At 52.5% G+C, this 21,776-nt stretch overlaps 2 protein-coding genes across 2 annotated transcripts in view; one reads left to right on the forward strand and one right to left on the reverse strand.

The window, feature by feature from the left end:
* The first annotated feature begins 4,655 nt into the window (after window positions 1-4,655).
* Window positions 4,656-21,776, forward strand: part of RSPH14 (radial spoke head 14 homolog) — a 74,695-nt gene continuing 57,574 nt past the window's right edge. Inside the window, exons 1-3 of the mRNA XM_021687890.1 lie at window positions 4,656-4,854; window positions 5,918-6,020; window positions 8,927-9,045. Of these exons, the coding sequence (XP_021543565.1) occupies window positions 4,656-4,854; window positions 5,918-6,020; window positions 8,927-9,045 (421 nt within the window). The remainder of the gene's footprint in view (window positions 4,855-5,917; window positions 6,021-8,926; window positions 9,046-21,776) is intronic.
* The window catches only part of GNAZ (G protein subunit alpha z), a 28,173-nt gene continuing 24,616 nt past the window's right edge, over window positions 18,220-21,776 (reverse strand). Inside the window, exon 2 of the mRNA XM_021687889.1 lies at window positions 18,220-18,771. Coding sequence (XP_021543564.1) covers window positions 18,427-18,771 — 345 coding nt within the window. The 3' untranslated portion in view covers window positions 18,220-18,426. The remainder of the gene's footprint in view (window positions 18,772-21,776) is intronic.

Raw genomic sequence — 21,776 nt, forward strand, 5'->3', positions numbered from 1 at the left:
GTGGGACAGAAGGGGCGGCGGACTCACCCGCGGAGGTTGCAAAAGCTCCAGAAGCCGCGCGGACTGGTCTGGCTGGGCCCGTGGGGCCGCGATCACCATAGCAACCAGCGCCACGCGCGACCCGCCGGCGTCTAACGAATCCCCGGCGTCGGGGACGGGGTCTGGGCGGGGCTCACAGCGGAAAGAGTCCCACACGCGGTTCGCAAGGGCGGTCACCGTAGCAACCGGAGCCTCTTGGGGGGAGCAGCAGCGTCCGAGACACCGCTCGAACGCCGGCGATCACCATGGTAACGAGGGCGGGATCCGGCAGGCGGGCGGTGGGCGGGGACAGGGCGGCCAGGAGGCGGGGCCGAGGCCCCAGGGGCGGGGCGGGGTGGAGAGACTCGCGCACCCAGCTTCCGTGGGAAAGGTGGTAGTTTAAAGGAACGGGTAGGGATTATGTGAAGTGTTTAAATATTTATTTTCATAATATTAAATACGATTTTTTTCTGGTTATCTAAATATTTCGTGTTTTTCTTTATATATTACCATGGAGGGATCTCCAAGATCCCTTGACTCCTTTTTCTCACAACCCGTATCTGATTTATCAGTAAATCCAGTAGGTTCTACCCTGAAAATTTGTCCAATATCCTCTTACCGCCCGCCCCTTCCACTTTGTCCAAGCCAGCATCTTCTCTCCAACTGGTCGCCTTGCCTTTACCCTTGCCCTTATCCTTTTCCCAGTTGGGTGACTCAGGGATCCTCCTGTTAAAACAAATCAGATCATGGCAATCTTTGGCTCCAAACCGTCCAGTGCCTCTTCATCTCTCTCAGATTAGTAAAATCTTTACAGTGGCCCAAGAGGCTTCACGTAATTTGCTCTGGCCTTATTTCCTCTCATCTTCTACCGCTTTCTCCCCATCCCCCCATCCCACACAGGCTCCCCTGGCCTCCTTACTGTTCCTGCAACACACCAGGCACCAGAGTATTTGCACTGGCTATTCCCTAAGCCTGGAATGCTTTTTCCCCAGATATTCACATCGCTCCCCTCCTTCCCCTTCTTCAAGTTTGCTCAGATAACACCACTAGATGAGGCCTCCCCAAAGCAGCCTATTGACAATTGTAGCATCCTCCCAACCCCTTATTCGGCTCTGTTTCTCCCAGGCACCTACTATTTTCTAACATATTATATAACTTATTGTTTTTGTTGATTGTCTATCTCCCTTCACTGGCTCCACCGAGAGCAGGGGTGTTTGTGTTTATTTCATCCATGTATCACGTGGGCTAAACAGTGCCTGGGCATAGCAGACATTTAGTGAATGTTAAGTGAATGAATAAATATTAAATTTTTAAAAAGAAGGTAGAGGGGGCGCCTGGGTGGCTCAGTTGGTTAAGCGACTGCCTTCGGCTCAGGTCATGATCCTGGAGTCCCGGGATCGAGTCCCGCATCGGGCTCCCTGCTCGGCAGGGAGTCTGCTTCTCCCTCTGACCCTCCTCCCTCTCATGCTCTCTGTCTCTCATTCTCTCTCTCGCAAATAAATAAAATCTTAAAAAAAAAAAAAGAAGGTAGAGAACACTGTTTGAAGTATGCTGCCACAATAAAAAGTAAATGAATCATATTTACTTGTGTAAGTTCAGCTTAGCTCTGGAAAGATACCAGTGGTTGCTACAGGTAAGGACAACCTGATGGCTGGGGACTGAGAAGGGAGGGAGACATCTTACTTTCATACTTTCTAGATTTTCCTCTATGTGCATATATTGCCTATTCAATAAATAACTCAAATGAAAATAAACAATTTGGAACACAGATGATAAACAACATCCCCCCATCTCTGGCCTTGCCAGGTCTTGATGTATTTTGGTGTGCTTCCCTCCATCAAGTCTTTCCCGCAGACACCTCCTCCTCTTGGCAATCATGGCATAAGAACTTTTGCTGTAGCACTGGCCTTCGATTGGAGTGAGCCCCCTGCAGCGGCCTACTATTCATTGACCTTAATCTGCATAGTTCTGAATCTAATGAAGCCTGAATATCATATGCCTGGCTTCTAGAGCTCATATTATAAAGTTAATTTCTATAATTAATGGCTGTTTAAAAGCTGACCTGATTCACTGAGCTCCTATAAGCTAGTTTCTGTTTGAAGAGTGAGGCATGTGGGCTAGATGGCCTCCAGAGACACTTGTAAGACTGTGTAATCACAAAATGAGAGAGTAGTTAGCTTTGGAGAGGAAGATGGGCCAGGGCTAGACTGTCCAGGGATCAGGCCAGTGTAATTTGGGGGAAGCTACTGAACCTTTCTGAAGTTTGTCTGTAAACTGGACATTATCACTTCCCGAGTTTACTCTGAGGATTAAAGGCATGCAGTGTTCAATTCAGAGAAAAAGTACAATCACTTCGCTTCCCTTTTGTACCATGAACAAAGCTGAGCCGTCTTTGTTCCACACAGTAACCCTGTAAAGCATCATTGTCCCTACTTTACAGCTGGTCCCGGCTCCGGGGCCGTTCGCGCCTGCGCGGCGGGCGTTGCGGACGCCGCGGGGTAGCCTGGCAACCCGGTCGCCTGGCAACGGCGCTTCCCGGGACCGCGGGCTGAGGCAGGTGAGCCGGCGGCCGCCAGAGGGAACAGGGGGTCCCCAGATCCACCCAGCCCGGTTCACACTGGGCTCGCGTCCTCTTACCTCCCTAACCCATGCTCCTTAGAAGAGGGGAGGCCCTTGTCCCCAGCACCCACTGTTCCTTGCCCGGGGAGCCCAGAAATGGCCACGTCCCTCCCAGCTAGGCCCCCTCCCCTCTTGCCCCCGTCATTTGGTGCCCAGAATCAGAGTCTGGCTCACCTCCTTTACTGAAGTTGATCATTCCTATAGGGCTGGGGTTGTCACTGGGACTAATCGCAGGAACCACCACCCCCATAATAGTAGCCACAGAGGACATGACATATCCAGAGCCTGGTGCGCCAGACTCATGAGTAGCAGTTCATATGACCACTCTGGCAGGGAGGGAAGGAGGTGCTATTATCACCTCCCTTCTGCAGCTGTAGAAAGACACAGATAGAAGAAGGAACTTGTCAAGGGCCACCCATGGCCTAGGTCTGGAGCCCGCTCTTTTTTATTTATTTATTTATTTATTTATTTATTAAAGATTTTATTTATTCATTTGAGACACAGAGATACAGAGAGAGAGAGAGCATGAGCAGGGAGAGAGGCAGAGGGAGAGGGAGAAGCAGACTCCCCGCTGAGCAGGGAGCCCGATGCGGGGCTCGATGCCAGGACGCTGGGATCATGACCTGAGCTGAAGGCAGACGCTTAACCATCTGAGCCACCCAGGTGCCCCGGTCTGGAGCCCGTTCTTAACTGTTGACCCTTGAACAACATAGGGCTTGGGAGTGCCAATACTACGCTTCCCCCACAGTCTAAAATCCACTTATAACCTTTGACTGCTTCTTCACTATTAGTAAGCCTACTGTTGACCAGAGCCTTACCGATAACATAAACAGTCGATTAACATGTATGTGATGTCATATTTATTGTATACTATATTCTCACAATAAAGGAAGCTTGAGGAAAGAAAATGTTATTAATAAAAGTATAAGGGAGAGAATATTCAGTATTTATGTAAAAAATATTTATGCAAAAAGTGTGTTATGTAAAAAAAAGTACTGTTTTATAAAAAATCCATGTGTAGGGCGCCTGGGTGGCTCAGTCGTTAAGCGTCTGCCTTCGGCTCAGGTCATGATCCCAGGGTCCTGGGATCGAGTCCCGCATCGGGCTCCCTGCTCGGCGGGAAGCCTGCTTCTCGCTCTCCCACTCCCCCTGCTTGTGTTCCCGCTCTCGCTGTCTCTCTCTGTCAAATAAATAAATAAATAAATCTTAAAAAAAAAAATCCATGTGTAAGTAGACTGTGCATTTCACACCTGTGTTGTTCAAGGGTCAGCTATACTGAACCACACTGCCTATAGTTGCTCCAAGAGTGTATGTGTGTAAAAAAAATAAATCACACTTTAACCTTAATTCCGTTTTTTGTGGATATGTCAGAAGCATCTGAATACTATACAGTGGCTAACTGAATATAAAAAAAAAACAAGAAGAAGCAGCAGCATCTGAATAGGGTCCCTGGTGGATGAATGAACTAGACCTGGATTTGAACGTTGGCTCCTGGCCTTATCACTTCCATGACCTGAAGCCAACTCCTATCCTTAGACCTCAACTACTTCCTTTGTAAAATTGGGATAACGCAAGTCCTGTCCTTCTGGAGTAGTTGAGTTAAATACTAGGTGTTGCTGGCGTAAGATAAGTCCTCCCCATCGTGACCATATCTGTGTTTGCTCATTTGGTCTGCTTTGTCTCTTTGGTGCCTTTGACCCAAGGCCCAGCCTGTAAAGTATTGGTGATTTCCTCTGTTGTTAAGCATGGGAGGACTCTGGAGTTTGCAATTTGGGCTGCTATTGACCTTTATTGTGACTTTGAGCAGATTCCTTCATTGCTCTCAGCCTCAGTTTGCTCATCCACAAATCGGAAGTAAAGATACCTACCTGACTGCCCTTACAGTTTTGAGGATCAAATGAGAAGTAGCTTCTAAATCCCAGCGGTAATAACGATAACTTTTTGGGTTCTCTTAATCAGTGGTTTCTGCAAAGATTTGTTTTGAAAGCTAGAGAGTTGCCCTCTGCAGGCGTGGAAAGATGGCCCATGCCCGGATCTCTATGTACCTGCCCCCCGACATCAACCCCGCCCAGGCCGCCATTGCCTATGGCTGTCGGGCCCTGCCGAAGCTGAACGAGGAGCTGCAGTCGGAGGACCTCCTGACGAGGCAGAAAGCCCTCATGGCTTTGTGTGACCTCATGCACGACCCTGAGCATGTCTACGTGGCCATTGACATAGGTGAGAGTGTCACAGCCCAGGTGACCATGACTGGGGTCTGGATGGACAGACACAGTGGCTCAAAGTGGGAGGGGCTGAGGCGACCTGGTCCCTTCACTGCGTCCCTCCCAGCTGGCCAGTCAGTCCTTGCTCATACACCACCAGCGTCCCACCCAGAGCCACAAATCAGTCCCCGCTGCTATGGCTCAACCAGGTGGCCACAAATCCACCAAACAGAGCTGTTTATCTATCTCATCCATGAGACTGTCACAAAAGATAGGCACACGCCTTACTAAACCACACATGTATCTGGGAGCTATGTCCCTTGTGTCCTACTCTGCTAATTATCAAAATAAGGTTTGAGGTGATTTTCATGACATGGTCACACGTTTCCCAGATCAGGCGCATGATGGACGAATTGCTGCTTCTTTCTCCAGCCCTAGAAAAGGGCTAGTTAATTCCAGATTTGGCTGTGGTTCCCAGAACCAGGGCCTAGGATACCGGGTTGGAGCTTCAGTAATAAGAGTTGCTGTTTCATAAGCCTGACTCTGGGCAGCACCACCCCAGCACACTGCCTGTGTTATCTTAATTCTCATAGCACCTGCCTTGGGAGGGAAGATAAGAAAACTGACAGATAAGAAAACTGGAGGTTCAGAGGAGGGGTACGAGGCTAGGGTTGCCAGATAAATAAATAAAGCAGGATTTTTATTTGCTCAACCTGGCATCCCTAGGTGTAACCTATTCAAGGGTACAGGACTAACTGGGGACAGGGGTGAGAATTTGACCCCTCAGTCTCTCCAAATGCAAAGGCCATTTTCTTAATCCTGTAGCGGACGGAGAGACAAGGCATCATTTGGAAGTGTGCAGGGGGTTAGATAACACAGTCCCCTGTGTGAGCCTTTCTAGCCCACAGAGACCCCTTCAGTGAATCGGAACTCCTTTGCAACTGACACGATTCCCCCCAGGCCCCAAAGCAGCAGAGCTTCTGGTAGTTTCTTATTGCCTGACATTGGCTCACCCGTCGACTTCTAGGTGAGTTGATTTCTTAGACTGGTAGATGTTCAAAGGTTTTTGTGCCTTGCAGGCTGCCTGGAGAGCCTGAAAGCTTTGCTGAAGGATAGCAATGACATGGTGCGGATAAAGACCACCGAGGTGCTCTACATCATGGCGACCCATAACGTGGGCAGGTGGGCAGCTGTCTCTGGAAACCAATGTCATGCTTTGGAGCCACACCCCTCCCCTGGGTGGCAGGCCCTTGGATGACCCTGAATACTCTGAATTTTTGTCTGTCAGTTTGTGTGTGTGTCAAAGGGAGGGTGGGGGTGCATTCCCATATCTGTTCAGTTCACGCTCTTGACCTGGGATCACTAGTTTTACTTGGTATTGAAAACAGAACCGAGAACCACAAACAGCCCTGGAGCCCCTGCCCAGGGACTGCTGCCCAGTGTGCACATGCCCAGAAAGAAGGAATAGAGGGGCAGGATGCTCACTGTCTTCCGGCTTGTCCTTTCAGGAGTGTCAGGGCATCTCACGAAATGTAAGGTTGCTCAGGCCCGCCTCTCCTCAAGCTCTCTGTGCCCCAGTGTCCTCGTCTGCACCTGCTCGTGGGGGCAGGGAGTTCAATAGGTTGGCGCATGTGAAGTGCTCAGCCCCGAAACGCTGGCCTCACGTTGGCCTGGGTGGCCACTGGGTGCTCCTCTCTCTGGGGACTGCTGCCGCCTTCTCCCTGCAGATAGTCTCTGTGAACTGGCACTCCGCTTGCTCAGGGCCATCTCCAGATGGGGGCGTCGGTCCCTCAGTCCCCCTGACCTCCCCACTCCCTGACTCCTCTCTGGGTTCTAATTTCAGGTCCCCAGAAGGGGACGTGGTTAGCCTGAACCGTGTATAGCCCTGGCCCGATGGGTCGCTATGAATGAACGGGGTGCGTATGGGGAGGTGGTGCTACAGTGAGATCCCTAATTCACATGCTTTGCACCAAGCAGGGCAGAGGAGTGGCGGGGAGCAGGAGCCCTGGTGTCTGGGGACCCCAACCTTTCCTGATGTGACCTTGGTGGAGTCTCGCTGTGCTTATCTGAGACAGATCCAGGGAAAGTGCTTTAATACTTAGGAGCATAGAGGACTGAAGCGCCTCTCATTTTTCGTGTTCCTTTTTTCTCTCTCTGGACCCAATGTGGACATTAAGTGGTAGCCCCCCAACAAGGGCTGACAGACACTGTGGGGAGAAGTGCTTGGAGCTTGGCCAAGTACAAGGAAATTGTGAGCCTAGTGGGGGTGCCTGTTGGTTTGTTTAGTGGCAGAAGGAGGTTGGGGGATATGGCCACGGTAGCAGGGGATGGGGGGGGACACGCAGTGAAGCAAGGATCACTGACCAAGGACCTGCTATGGCCTGGCCCGCACACTCCTTCAGTGTCTGCCATCCCTCACGCTGCCACCTCCAGGTGTCAGGGGGAGAACCAAGAGACCAGGGGCCAGGATTCCCAAACTCTGTCTCACTCCACCACACCACAGTAGATGAAGAATGCAAAGGGCCAAAAGTAACGGAGGCCAATTTCTGAAGTTGTCCCCAGTTCAGTGGGATCTTATAACTTAAAGCCAGTAGCTTGTGGAGCCTGTGGAGCTCTAAGTAACTGCTCATGTGGAAACTTCTGTACCTCTTGTACCCACACAGGTAGCAACAGGAAGAGGGGATGAGGGTAGCAGCCTGGGGCTTGACGTCTTGTCGCCTTGAGGAGTCAGTTGGTATGACAGCCCACAAACGGGAGAGCCTTCCAGGAGGTCTAGCTCCCCCGGCTCACCTGCTGGTGCGGGGGGCAGATGCCCTCAGGGCAAATATGGCGGCCTTACAAAGCAGGAGTGACAGGGAGTGGGCGACTAGGCACTGACTGAAGAGGCCCAGACACCTCATGATGGGCCGTCAGGGAAGTCTCCTGCAACCGGGGTGCCCTGCTAGGATTTTCTTGTCCCGGAATGACTCAGAACTCACCGTAGGTTAAATCCTGGCCGACATGGCACGAGCACGATTGGTTGGGCACTTCCTGTGTGTCAGGCCCTGGGCAAAGGCATCACACTGAGTTCTCACTGACCCCAGGCCTGAGAGATATGACCTCAGAAGCCCTCACGCCAGATGTGCTCAGGCCCAGCAGTTAATCAAAAGAAATGGTTACAAAGCCAGCAATTGAAGAAATTGTACATTCCCTTTAAACTGTTCATTTTAACCCCAGGCACAAATAATTAGGCATTCACCAATCCCTGTGTGCCACCCAGGGCCTCTTCTTGGGTGTGGGCCCACTGGTTGGTGTTTCCCATCATCTTTTTTGCTTAAACCACACCTATAACATCATCTAATTTGCAACTTTGGTTTCTTCCCAATAGAGCGAGAACTCAAAGACATTAATGGAGTAATCTGCATGTAAAAACCTTCTAGAATCTTTTATAGTCATCTCATTTTTTTTTTTGAGACTCACTTTTGAGTCTTCCCAAAGCAATCAACTTTGTTTTCATAAGGAAATTAAAAAAAAAAAAAACAAAAAACAACAACTCTTCTCACATCTAATTGGCTTACCTAATAGTTAATTAACTTATATAATTATAACAAGCAGCATAACAGGCTACATAGGTTTGGAGGTAAGCATCTGGATGTTGGCAAGCTGGGGGAAGAGGCAGGGGCTTCAAAGGGCGGAGTTTGCAGAGCCTGGAGCATCAGTGGGTGTGTGCCCTGGTGGGTGGATCCCCGAAGTTCAGGGTGGGTCAGTTGTGAGGTTCTGCTGCCCATCCTCATTTTACAGATAATAGGACTGGCACTCACAAGAGTAAAAGGAAGCATCTGGGGGCACAAAGAACATCGGAGTCCTAGCTAAGGAAGGGGCAGAGCTATGTGATTCCAACATGTGGTTCCTTCCACTCACACACAAGCCACAATGCTCTCATGGCCTCTAGAGATGCTGTAATAGATTGTCCACCTCTGGCCTTTTTCTTCTCCTTGGAAGCTGGAGGAATGTGGCCTGCCGTGGGTGGGCACCTTCCTCCTTGCTCTTAACTGGATCCTCTCTGGGCATGGTCTTAATTGTGTCTAAATCTGAATTCTTTTCCCCAGAGAGGGCTTTTTAAAGCACGATGTCATCCCTGCCTTGTCCTACCTGCTGAACGACCCTCAGCCAGCCTGTCGAGAGAACTTGCACCTGGCGTTGAAGCACGTGGCCCAGCTCCCCTCAGGTAGGCTCTCCGTGGGCACTCAGGTGGCCCCCGGTCTCCACTCCAGGTCACTCACGTGCCATGCTGCAGATCGTGGTCTAGAGCACATTTTTAAAAAAAAAAGTTATGCTTTTACTGATGGTACATATCAAAAAGGCACAAATCATACATGAACGTTTTATTAAATTGTACTAAGTGAACATGCCATGGAACCACTACCCAGATTGAGTAACTTCTAGAGTATCGCCACCACTCTAAAAACTTCCCACATGCCCCAGACCAGTTACTACCCCTCACCCAAAGGGAAACAGTATCTTCTATTTATGAAACCATAGATTGTTTTATGTCTTTTCTTAAACTCTACGTGAGTGGAAACATACAGTCTGTAACATCTTGTTTCTAGCTTTCTTGTGACTCAACGTTTTGTCTCTGAGATCCATGTATGGTTTTTGCTGATTTGCGCTAGAGTGTGGTATTCACATTATATGAGTATACTACAGTTTCTTTATCCACTTTGTTGCCAACGGACATTTGAATTGTTTCTAGTGTATGGCTACCAAGAATAGAGTGTCTATAAACATCTTGTGAGTGCCTTTTGATGGACGTATAGATGCATTTCTTTTGAGACATACCTGGGAGGGGAATTGCTGGGGATAGGACAAGTTTATGTGCAGCTTAGAAGGTACCGCCAATGGTTTTCTAAAATAGTTATACCAATTTACGCTCCCACCAGCAGTCTTAGAGTTCCACATGCTCTCGATCCTCACCCACACTTGATCTTTCCTGGCTCTTTATTTTAGCTATTTTGGTGGGTGGGTGTGTGGTAGTGTCTCATTTTGGTTTTAATTTGTGTTTCCCTGATGATTATAGCCCTCATTTGTGAAATGTGGCATAGCACGTTTAAGGAATGAAGAAAGCCTGCCCCCCGGGCTTGAGGTCCCCTTCAGTTGAGTGCTCCTGCTGATTAGCGGCAGAGTCCAGGGTGACGGCCACCCACCCACTACAGCTAGAGGGTTGAGATTTGTGTCAGTTTCACGTCCGCCCTGTCATGTGGTGCAATGAACATTTTTAAACAGGGGGCTCATTCCAAGAGGCGTGATATCAAGGCCTTAAAGGGGGCGCCTTAAGTTAAAGGTGGGCAAAAAGGTGTCGCAACCCAGGAGTGAGACAGCCCTGGGTTCCCTCTGCCCTTCCACTGGTTCCTTGCATGCCCCTGGTTGGGTTATTTCCTCATTTCTAAAGTGAGGCCGATACTACCTGCCTCAGAGGCCTAAAGTGAGGGCAAGTGAGAAGACGCTCGCCAAGCGTGTAGCGCATCGCCCTGCATGAAACACGCCATAAACACTCAACTCCACGTGAGAGTACTCCCTGAGCTGAGGGCCCAGAGAGAGATGACTATGGGATCAGGTACAGAGAGGCAGGCCAAACGGACTGGAGTCCTTGGGGGCCTGGGATTGCTGCCCATCCGGGAGGCGCGCCTGCTACCTGGGCCGGGCTGGGTGCTGGGGAGCATGCTAGGCCAGACAACAGAACCTCTGGTGGTCTTTTAAAAGGACACACTTATCCCTGGCCCTATCCCAGGCCAACAAGATCTGTCTCTGGGAGCGGGCGCACATATCTTTCTCAAACACACCTTGGCTGGTTCTCCTTTGAGGCCATGATTGAGGGCCACTGGGATAGTGGGGTGTTTGTAAAGCACCAGTGCTCAGGGCTGAGCTAAATGAATGCCCTGTGCTCACCACACAGGAATGTTCCTTCTTGGGGTGTGGAGCTCCCAGCCAGCTTTCTTAAATTATTGCGACCTGTTGAAGCATTCAGAGAAATACAGAGACAATGATAGTAAACATCAATTGCCATCACGGCTTTGCTAAGTCTTAATATTCTACCATAGTTCCCATTTGCTTGAGATTTTTGTTTAAAAAAAGTAATTAACAGTCCGAGCACCCTGTGAACCTCCCCACCCAGCACCCTTTCTCCTGCCCTCCCTGGAGCCCCCAGTAATTTCTGACTATATCCCTAGCGCACATCTTTATATGTTACCATGAATGTAGTTATATAGAGATCTTGCCTAGCATGTTTTAAAACTAGATGCCAATGGATCTTGCTGAATGTATCCCCTTGCCACTTAACCTAACTATAATTTTGAAATTGACCCATGTTGTGTCACAGGCTCTGTTTGACTATCTTAACCGTGGCATACCCTTCTGGTGTTTGAATGTAACACTGACATTCAATACACTTACCCCTGCTTGGCTCACAGGGCAGGCTGGTTGTTTCTGATCCCGAGTGTTCCCGCTCAGATTTTCCTGGAGTCCCTCCAAGGCCTCTGCTAGAGGAGAGCATCCTTGTGGAGGGGGGAGAATGCATGGCCTTCAGCTTGGCCAGATACTGCAATTGCTTCCCAGACCGCCCTCCTCCAGCCAGGAGAGAGCCCGTTGCACATCCTCACCAGCAACCTGATGGCGTGCTGTGCTGCTGCACTGTTGTGTGGCTTTGCCGTTCCCTGTGTCTGGGAGAGGGGGCGTCTTTCCTCTGCCTGGCACCACCCGCATCTCCTCTCCTGCCCAGTGCCTCCCCGGAACCTGAGCGTTCTGTTGAGCTGTTTTTCCATTTCTTGCTGATCTGAGGGAGTGTTTCATTCATCCTGGATTCCAACCCTTCGTTGGCTACACACATTGCAAATACCATTTCCTGGGTTGTTGCGTGGCTTTTCACTGTTTATTTGCTTATTCATTAGCCCAGCAGTTTTTCATTTGAATGTAGTCAGTTTCATCCGTCTTTCCCTGTGTGTGTGTGTGTGTTTGGTGCTGCTTAAGAGCTCATGAAGATATTCTGCCCTATTTTGTTCTAAACGTGTAGGAGTTTTGCTTTTCACATTTAGCTGGTGAAGGTACCTGGCCTGGATTTTTGTTTGTTTGTTTATTTGTAGGTCTTCTTGTTTAGCCCTTGCCAATCTGACACGGTCTTAGTTACAAAAGCTCTACAGTAATCTGTGTTCTGGTGGGGAGGGCCCTGCTTCTATCTCCTTCCTGCAAAATTGTTCTGGAATCCACAAGCACTGGGTGCATCACAAGGAGTAGTGGGGCCATGGTTCTGACAAGCCTCACCCAGGGCCCCGGGAGTGAGCCGCACCCTCTCTCACAGGCTTTCTTGGGTGCTGCTCATTGTGACATGCCTGGGACACTCTGGTGAGGGATGTGCAGCACTGGGTGGGTGCGGGGGAATAGCTGGAGGGAGAAAGGGAGACATGGGGTATGGCAGACACCCCAAGAAGTCCTCCTGGGGGGACTCTGAGCCCTGTGGCTTCTGGGGTGGCCAGTGTGGCTGTGTCCCAGGTGGTGTCCTTGCTGGGCCTCGGGGTGGGGTGGGTACATCTCCTTCATGGCTGCACTTTTAAGCAGCATGTGACCTTGGGCAGTAGCACAGCCTGTCGGAGAGTGTCGGCTTTATCCCAGAGCATGGGAGTCTGTGTGCCTATGGGCCTGGCCTAGTCTGGAGTCAGCTGGCTCTCCTACTGGTGGTCATTAGTACGGGTTTTCTATCCACTGCCATGCCACAAGGCACCCTCTGCCCCTAGCCGAGTGCCCGGCACTCAACAAATATTGGTGTTCGCAGGTTTTATGCTATATTTTAAAGGATCATTTGTTATTTATTTGTGGCAGTTCACTCCCTCCCTCCTTCATTAATTCAGCAACTGTGTTGGGCCCTTGCTCTGTCCCAGCCACTGTGCCTCAATTGCTTCGTCTGTAGTGTGCGGTATCTGTAGGGAAACAGAGGTCTTCCCTCTTGAGTGGTTGGGCCTGGCGGGCCCAGGCCTGCTGTGTGGTTTCCTGTAGTAACCAGCAGGGGGTGCCACAGGACCGATGACTGCCTGACCGGGCCTGGCTCTCATCTCAGGCCCCGGGGTGCTGCAAGTCAGGTGAAGAGAAACCAGGATTGTAGAAGCAAATGCCACACAGAAGCCTCCAGCCCAGGTTCCCTGTCAGCTGGGCCCTGAGTGGCCGCTGGGGATTCTGGGGGAATCTCTGCTCCCTCGTTTCTGCCAACCCCACACAGAAACAGGTCTTATTTTGTGGCCAGGCGGTACAGGAGAGAACTCTGATGCCAAAACTGAAGATTCTTCTGTAACTGGATTTTGGGAGGCAGCTGAATAGCCCTGGACCCTCTGACGGTGGCCTGGAACAGGGTAACTGGGTGCACCTGTGAGTGTGGACTGAGCTCTGAGCTGCTGGCCCAGCTGCGGCAGCATCATGGTGCTGGGACTGCTCTCTCTCCAACACACTGTGTGCAGCCTGGCTTGGGTGGGGCTGTGGGGCTCAAAACAGGTGCCCCTCCCTGCCCAGAGGCGAGCACCAGCCAGGGAGGGGTAAGGGAAGCGGAGAGGCTTTGCTCAGTCCTCTCCTGTGCAGTCTGGCTCCTCAGCCTCAGACAGGAGCAGCATGGGCCTGGGGAGGGACAGGGCTTACCAGGCTTTATGTCAGATGCAGTTCTGATCCTGGGAATTTTTTTTTTTAAGATTTTATTTATTTATTTGACAGAGAGAGACACAGCGAGAGAGGGAACACAAGCAGGGGGAGTGGGAGAGGGAGAAGCAGGCCTCCCACCGAGCTGGGAGCCCGATGTGGGGCTGGAGCCCGATGCGGGGCTCGATCCCGGGACCCTGGGATCATGACCTGAGCTGAAGGCAGACACTTAAGGACTGAGCCACCCAGGTGCCCCTGATCCTGGGAATTTTGAGGTGCGTGGCGACATCAGAGCTGAAGGGGTGAGAGTAGCAGAAGCCTAGGGAGAGGCTCTACTGGAGAAGCAAAACAGGGTGTTCTTCCCCATCTGCAGTGTGCCTCAGCCGGGCAGTCTCGGGCAAGCAAGCTGCTGCACCCCTTTCCCTCCTCCTGGGCTGCCTGGGGAAGTGGCCCAGAGCAGCCCTGGCTCCTCCTGGCTCTGACACCGCAGAGTGCAGGGATGGGGCTGGCTGCCTCAGAGGGGTGGGCCTTTCCTTTCTCACCTGCCTTCAGGACAGGGTGCAGCAGGCCCCAGGCATGTCCTTAGCCTGACAGTCTGTGGTGGGCAGCTGCCCCCTTCCCAGACTTAGCAAAGGACGATGCCCACCAACGGTGACCCTGCCCACCTGGTTCCCAGCCTGGTACACCTGCTTGAAGCCTCCTCTCCACTCACCCTCCCCATCCACTGGCCTTCTCCAGCCGGGAGAGCCTTTCCCTGTCCAGCCCAGTCAAGGCAGGTCACCATCCCAACAGCTATCCTCGTGGGCTCTCTTGGACCGGGCGGTCTTTCTGAGCTCTCTCCACAAGGTTTTCATAATATTCCCAGGCGGTTTGGGACAGCTCATTACAGGGTCAAGTCCTTCCAGGCATGTGCTGGGCAGAAGCAGCTGGCCCCCGGCCTTGGACCTACCTCAGCACTGAAGCCCCTCACCTGGCTCATCTTTTAGTGAAGAGAGCACCCAGGGTGCCGTCCAGCCTTGGTGGGGCCCCCTTGTCCTCATGGGGGACTGTGGCCCTCCCCAGCACTTGCCCCTGAGGCAGCAGACCCGCACCCCACCCCCATTTGTCCTAGATGGCCAGGGCCTTGCGTGGGCTCCAGGGAGGGTGGACAGAGGGAGCACTGGCCCTGGGGACCCAGGCCTGGTCGGATCACTTGTTACACTGTGTGATGCCGGGAAGTCATCTCCCCTCTGGGTCTCTACTTTCGCCCTCTATAAAGCAGAACCAGTAATCTTGGCTTCCCAGGAGTTGGGGAGGATGGAATCAGACGAGTGTGTACCAGGTTCGGCAGGGCCATGCGGTGAGCAGTCACCAAGGGGAGCTGGGATTATTGTCAGTGACCCATGGCTCCATCTCAGGTGACCACGAGAACTATAGCGGCAGATGGCGATACCCAGAGCCCACATGGTGGTGTGCCCTAGGAGAGGGAGTCTTTGGCCACTTTGTGGGACCTGGGCTGTGGTTAGTCACCTGCAGAGGGCGAGGCTGGGCCAGCCCTTCCTGCACAGGGTAGAGCCTCTCCCCTTAGGATCGCCCTCCTGCCAACTCTGGCCTCCTCCCACTGGTCCCTCTGCTGCTGGTCCCAGAGCTCATTTCCATCTGGCTGCTGCCACCATCAGTGGACCTTTCCTGGACCTTTAGCTTAGCAGGTGCCTTCTCCACACTGGGCACTGTTTGGGCACAGTGGAGGAAGAAGGTGGGTCAGACTGGGCCAGGTCCGCTTCCCACCTCGCCCTGGCATGGGTGCTTTATGCAGTGGAGTGTGGGAGGGTGGGGACCTCCAACACCCAGCAGGCTGGGCCCCAAGGGATAGACCATCTTGGACTGCGAGCACAGGGGAAGGCACGTCAGCATGATGAGCAGAGCAAAAGGGGGATGTAGCAGGCCCACAAGAAGAACCAGCACAGACCGAGGGTGGGGTGACTAGACTTGTCATGGGGATCATTTCATAACGTATATAAAAGTACTGAATCACTATGTGGAGTACCTGAAACTAATAGGATGGAATGCCAATAAAAATAGGCAACATACGAAATGAAAAATAAAATGCACTGAATTCACAGTCTCTGAAATGTTGCGGAAGAAGAGAGTATAGGAAACATACTTGTCAGAGGTATCAGTGAAATGAGGCAGGGAGGGGCAGCTCGTGTAGCGGATCACAGAGGAAGTTTAAAAGGAAAAAAAGCAGTGCAGACAGATTGCGGTGGAGAGCGGGGCCCTGGGAGAGTTGGCTGACTGGGCTCCGGGAACTGGGAGCACTGGCCCAGGGAAGCCACCTCCCATCCCTGAGCACATCAGGAGGGAAGGCAGAATCCTCCTATTTTCCCTCTAGCTGTGTATTTTTAGGTGAAGGATGCTCACGGTGAAATTACTGCTCTTTTCACAGTTGGCATTAAAAGCGTAGAATAAGTCTCAAAGATTTCAAGTCACACGCTATTTCTTCTTAAAAGTCCCCTTGGGTTTTTGCTGTTTGGTGATGTGGGAAGGCGTGAAAGGAATCCCCACGAGGGCTCAGGGGTGGGGGAGGGAGAGAGCCCGATCTGTATGTGTGTCTCTGTAATGTGTATCCGCGTGTGCGCATGTGTGTGTCTCCAACTACTGGTCCTCACTCAGAGCTTTGTGTAGGTCCTGGATTTGAGGAGGAGGCTCAAGGGTGGCTCTGTGCTCCCTGTGGGATCGTGTCTGGGTGCAAAGTGATCAGGAGCAGAGCCAGGCAAGAATCCCAGGCTTGGGGAAACACTTGCCTCTCTGCTCCAGTCCCTGACCTTGACCTTGAGCACCTTTCCTCATCTGTAAAACGGGTCACGGCTGACAACCTACCGCCGTAGAGGTGTTAAAATAATCTGTAAGGTGCCTGGTGCAGGGTGAACAAACTTGCCTGACTCCTAATTAGTGCCTTCCACCACATGGAGATGCCCCTAACCACACAGGCCAGAGTCAGCAGACAGCAGGACGGTGGGGGACCCCTCCTCCCCACACCCTGCAAGGACCCCACCCTCCTGTTGGGCACTGTCGACACCCTCCAGGCTGTCCACCTCTTGCACTCTGGCAGAGGTGTCTTTAGTCTGTGAGGGGTCTGGGTGATGGTGCGGCCTGGGCCAGTGCTGGGCGGGGGTCTTGGAGCCATCATTTCCCCCAAACCTCAGCCCCTCCAGACACATGGGCCTGGCAGCGCCGCATCCCCCCCCCCTTGCAGTTTCTTTCCTTGCTTGAGGTTGTTTATTCTTGACATTCATTTCAAAGTGATTGTGCCTGGATGTGTGGATCAGGGGAGAGAAAAAGGCGAGGTGGGCATGGATGGTGGCTCGGGGCCCCCTCCCGCCAGTCACAGCACGGCAGGACAAGGCTCAGCTCATTCAGGTTATTTTATTTTCTTAAAGTAGACAATCTTTACCTTTTATACAATCACCAGCTCCTCTTTCCCTCTGTACATCTCTTAAAGTCCTTGGCTGTGATTCCACACACTGACCTTGGACATACAGGTACCGAACAGAGGCTGAGAGGAAAGGAGATTTGGCAAGGGCTCTGGCGGTGCCTTCCCTCTTGACGGCGGGGGTTTCATATTTACATGCGGCCCTGGGCCAAGGTCCTCCCGTGGTGGCGGGTGCCACAGGCCCTGGGCCAGGCAGGGCCAGAGTGCAAGGTCCCGGCGGGGACTCCCTCAGGCTACAAGGCTGGCTGAGCCTTCACAGGAGTTGTAGTGGCTCTCAGCCGGTATCAGGTACAGAACGTGCAGGGGCCGGGGCCCCATCTCTCGCTTCCCCTTCCTCCACTTGCAAAGCCACGAATAATTTACTCTTTAAATACCAAGACATTTAGCTATTGTTCATTCGCTCCTAGGTGAAGAACCTTCTTTAAATACATCACATTTATTTTCTGAAATAAAAACGAAGCAGAAACCGCACCGGTAACAGGAGGACGCTGCACGGGCTTATGTACAACGCGGCCCCGCGAGGCTGCCGTAGGGCGACCGTCCGCCCCAGTGTCGCTCGGGAGCAGAGGGACAGATTCATCCAGATAACAACTTTTACACTCAGCAAGCCAGACACAAAAAGGACCACCTGAAAAAAAAAATATGTTTTGAAAATCTGCATTTTAAAAAAGAATACTCAACTGCATTTGAAAGTTTCTGTATTTCTGCGAAACACCACGAGATTTGGCCAAAAAAAAAAAAAAAATGTCAGAGAAGAAAAACCGGGATTTGATTTATAAAACATCAGACTAGTAGAAGAAAAGCTGGAACCCAGCTGGCCTAGTTTGAAACAAATCGTGCCACTCATGTTATTGTGTGGATTTTTGCTGCATATTTTGAAGCTGTTTTAAAAAGAGCTGTGAGTGGCTGGAGGTCTGGTTAGTGCTGTCATCTGGCCTCGCACTCTGGTTCCAGAACAAATGTGGTACAGAGTAGGCCAGCGGTAGGCGTGGCCAGCAGGGAAGGCGCACGGACCCTGCTCTGGTCCTCCCTCCTGGTCAGCAGCAAGGTCCCCAGTCCGAGGCTTGGGCAGAGCTGGCTTCCTCCAGATGACCCAGCCGCCTCTCCTCATAGTCCCATGGGGAACCCCATGCAGAGCGGGGCCAACTCGGGAAGGCAAGGTGAGGGGGCAGGAAGGGCTTGTAGTGAACTTGGTGACAGCTGCTTAAGTCTTCAAGAGGCTCCAACGCTTCGGGGAACTTGGCCATTTCCAGACTGTGTGTGTGTGCATGTGTGTGCGTCTACCTACCTAGCAATCTATCCGTATATATTTATGTTTGCGGAAACGTGGGGGCCAAGGAGGTGCAGGGGCGGGGGGGACATTCATCAGGCCCCCCGTTTTCTGCCCCTGGGCTGGGTCTCCCTAGCACGAGTGGGGGTGTGACACCCCAGGGGTTTCACCACAGGCAAACCGGCCAGCCCGGCTCCTCAGCAAAGGCCTATGTACTTGAGATTGTTCTGTATGATGACGTCTGTCACCGCATCAAAAACAAACTGGATGTTACTGGTGTCGGTGGCACAGGTGAAGTGGGAGTAGATCTCCTTGGTCTCCTTGTTGCGGTTCAGGTCCTCGAACTGCCGCTGGATGTAGACGGCGGCCTCCTCGTAGGTGTTCTGGCCCTTGTATTCAGGGAAGCAGATGGTGAGCGGAATGCGCCGGATCTTCTCCGCCAGCAGGTCCTTCTTGTTCAGGAAGAGGATGAGTGAGGTGTTGATGAACCAGTTGTTGTTACAGATGGAGTCAAAAAGGCGCAGGCTCTCTGCCATTCGACTCTGCAGGCAGGAAAATGCGGGTGTTAATCAGGGGACGCAGCGTGGAAAGGCTTGAGGCCTGCAGCCCTTCTGGGAGGAAGCCCTCCCACCCCGTGGCAGGGTCTCCCAGCCTGGCACTGGCCCTGGAAATGTCACCCTTCTGTTGGGAAGTCCTTCCTCTGTCAGCCAAGTCTGTCTTCACCTGCCTCCCACGGGCTCTGGGAAGTGGCTGGCACGGCCCTCGGCACCCTGACACTTCTTTGTAAGGGCTGTCCTGCTTCATCGGACCCTCCTCTGTGGCTTGGGCCTGCTGCCCAGCCTCCCTCAGCCACAGGGACCCGGGCAACTAGGTACTCACAGCCGAGGGCCCCATCTCCTGTGGTCCTGTGCTAGCTCACGGCCCCCGAGCTGTCATCACGTCTCTCTCAAGGTGAGCATGGCCAGCCTCCTGTCCGGCCGGCAGCTCTGGCCCGTCCTCCAAGCCTCGGTCCTGTCACATGGTACCGTCAGTCCTCAGCCAGATCTGTGAGCGGAGAGCCTGTGCTTCCAAAACCAAAGGCTCCAGTCCAGAGAGTTGGGGAAGGCTCAGGCCCCTCTGCCCTGGCCAGGACATTGGGCTCATGTGAGGACAGTGGCCCAGGAGGCTCGGTGACCCAAGTGGCACTGGCCTTTACTTACCCCCTTCTTTCTGAGGACCTCAAATGGGTTGTAGTGACTGAGTTTTTAAGGAACATAAAGCATCTGTCTGACTCCCAAGCCCACTATTTCCACACACAACTGATAATTCTAGCTTCCAAAAGGACTCCTGGTGAGTTACTATGGTGAAAGCTGCCCCTCATTTTAAAATAAAATGAACAAGCCAAATGTCCGAACAAAGCCCGCAACTAGTTTAGTTTAGATCTGAGGCGTTGGATTTAAGGACTTTCTGACCATATTATATCACCAGTCATGTGGTAATGATGAAGGAAGCCACAGCTGGTGCTGATGGTGTGGCCATGGCTTGCACCTTCCTATTCCCATTTTACAGATGATGAAACTGAGGCTTGAGGAGGTGGGAAATGTGCTCCAAGATCCACAGCCAGGAGCTCAGGCTCACTGCAGCATGGATGGGCAGCACTGTTGGCCTAAGTGAGGTCACCCCAGATGGGGGTGTCCAGGAGGATGCCTCAGTGAAACCCTGCTCTCCTGGGGATCCTGAATCGCCTGAGGTACACAGTCTAACAGCATCAGTGCTGAGAAGAAACCAGGTTGAGTGGGGAGAGGATGCTCAGAGGTACTTGTCATTATTCTCCCACCTCAGAGAAGCTGCCCTGAGATTCCATATACACCTTGGAGATTGTGTTTTCCAAAACCGATCTTGTGCCTTGTTTAGAATGAGCTCAGGAATACCAGAAACTCTGGAAAGTGAGTGGTTTCAGGTTTTGGGAAAAGGCGGGGGGTGGTGACCTTTCTGCAGAAACAAGATGCAGGATCCCCAGCCCCAGTAGAGCCTGGAAGAGCCACACCATGTTCCCAAATGTGAGATAAGTGGTGGTCTAGGAATGTCACATTCTATTGGGGAGTAATTAGCACTAATGGATTCCTGGAAGCCACACTGTAAAGCCTAACAGAGCTATCAATTCTCTTAGGAATGATGTCATAATCAGGGGCTGTGCTTCTGACCCCAAATTTCGCATCAGATAAATAACAGATGTGGTCATTAGCACACACACATTAATCCATTGAGCAAATACTTGCTGAGCATGCCCTAAGGGCCAGTGACAGGCCCCAGCTCTCATGCCAGGTGACAGAGCCCAGACAGGGGCCCAGGACTCAGAGCAGGATGGGCTGGCCACCAGCAGGTCGGACCTAGCAGGCCAGTGCCCAGGGCTGGGCCCTGAGTACGGAGCTGCGGTTCACGGAGTGAGAGCCAAGACATGGCCAGGATCCTAGAATGGGTATCTGCTGGGTCACTTGGGGGGAAAGCCAGGGGAGCTCTTATACCTGGCCCAAGCCCAGCAGCTCTGGGCAGGCTGTGGAGTCTGGGAAGCGGAGGGGCAGGAGGGCATCCCCAACATGCTGGAACAGTGCATGGGCACGCGTGCTGGCCAGCACTGAGGCCTCTGCCGGTCGGCCCCTTGAGGGCAGGCCCTGTGTGGCACTGGAGCGGTCAATAGGCCACATTTCCCCTCCCACCTCACGGCCAGCTCGGCTGCCCTTCACCCCAGGTTCCCGACTTCAGCCCCAACTGACCTTCCTGTCCCATGTGAACCTCTGCCCCACAGACAGCTCTTGGCAGGCTTTCTGGACCCTAGACATCTTTCTGAGCCTTAAGTTCCTTACTTGGAAATCTGGGAACTCGGGCACTTTCCTTACAGGGCAGCCACGCCCTTGGCAGTACCTTGCAAATACTCAAAGGATCGCTACTGCCTAAGACCACAGAACAGGGGTCTCCCTCATCGTGGGGCCCTTGCCCACTCCTGGGGCTCCTCTTGCTTTCCTGGCTTTTGGGGGCTCAGGTTTCCTGCTTCTCTCTCTTCCTTGGGACAAACCATGGGTAACCACACTGGCCATTATTTACACACCTGGGAGATGGTGGGCATCAAAGAGTAACCACAAAACCTCTAACTGTGTAGACACCCTGGCTGTGTGGGCGCTGCCAGGCAGGATTCAGCACAGCCTGGGGGACGCACCGACCGGGTACCAGCTTAAAGAAACACACACGAGCTTCAGAGCTCGAGAAGCACTGGCCTAGATGCTATACTCCACCTGCCATCTCCTGCTGCTCCCGGGGTGCTCGTGGCCCACATGGGGTGCCGCCGTGCCAGGCCCCTCTGCTGAGGAGCCAAACCCAGGTGACGTGTGGGCAGGGTGGGGCCCTGGTGCTACAGGGGGGACGGGGCGCCCATGGTGCTGTCACTGTGGCACGTGCCCTTCTGCCTCCCAAGTGGGCAGAGAAGTGTCCTGACACCTCAAAGCACAGATCATTGAAAAAGGAACGTGCTATTTTGGGCGGTAACTCTGGAAACTGCACGAGTGTGAGTATG

The sequence above is a fragment of the Neomonachus schauinslandi genome, chromosome 14 (assembly GCF_002201575.2).
Source record: "Neomonachus schauinslandi chromosome 14, ASM220157v2, whole genome shotgun sequence".
In the NCBI taxonomy this organism is placed as follows: domain Eukaryota; kingdom Metazoa; phylum Chordata; class Mammalia; order Carnivora; family Phocidae; genus Neomonachus; species Neomonachus schauinslandi.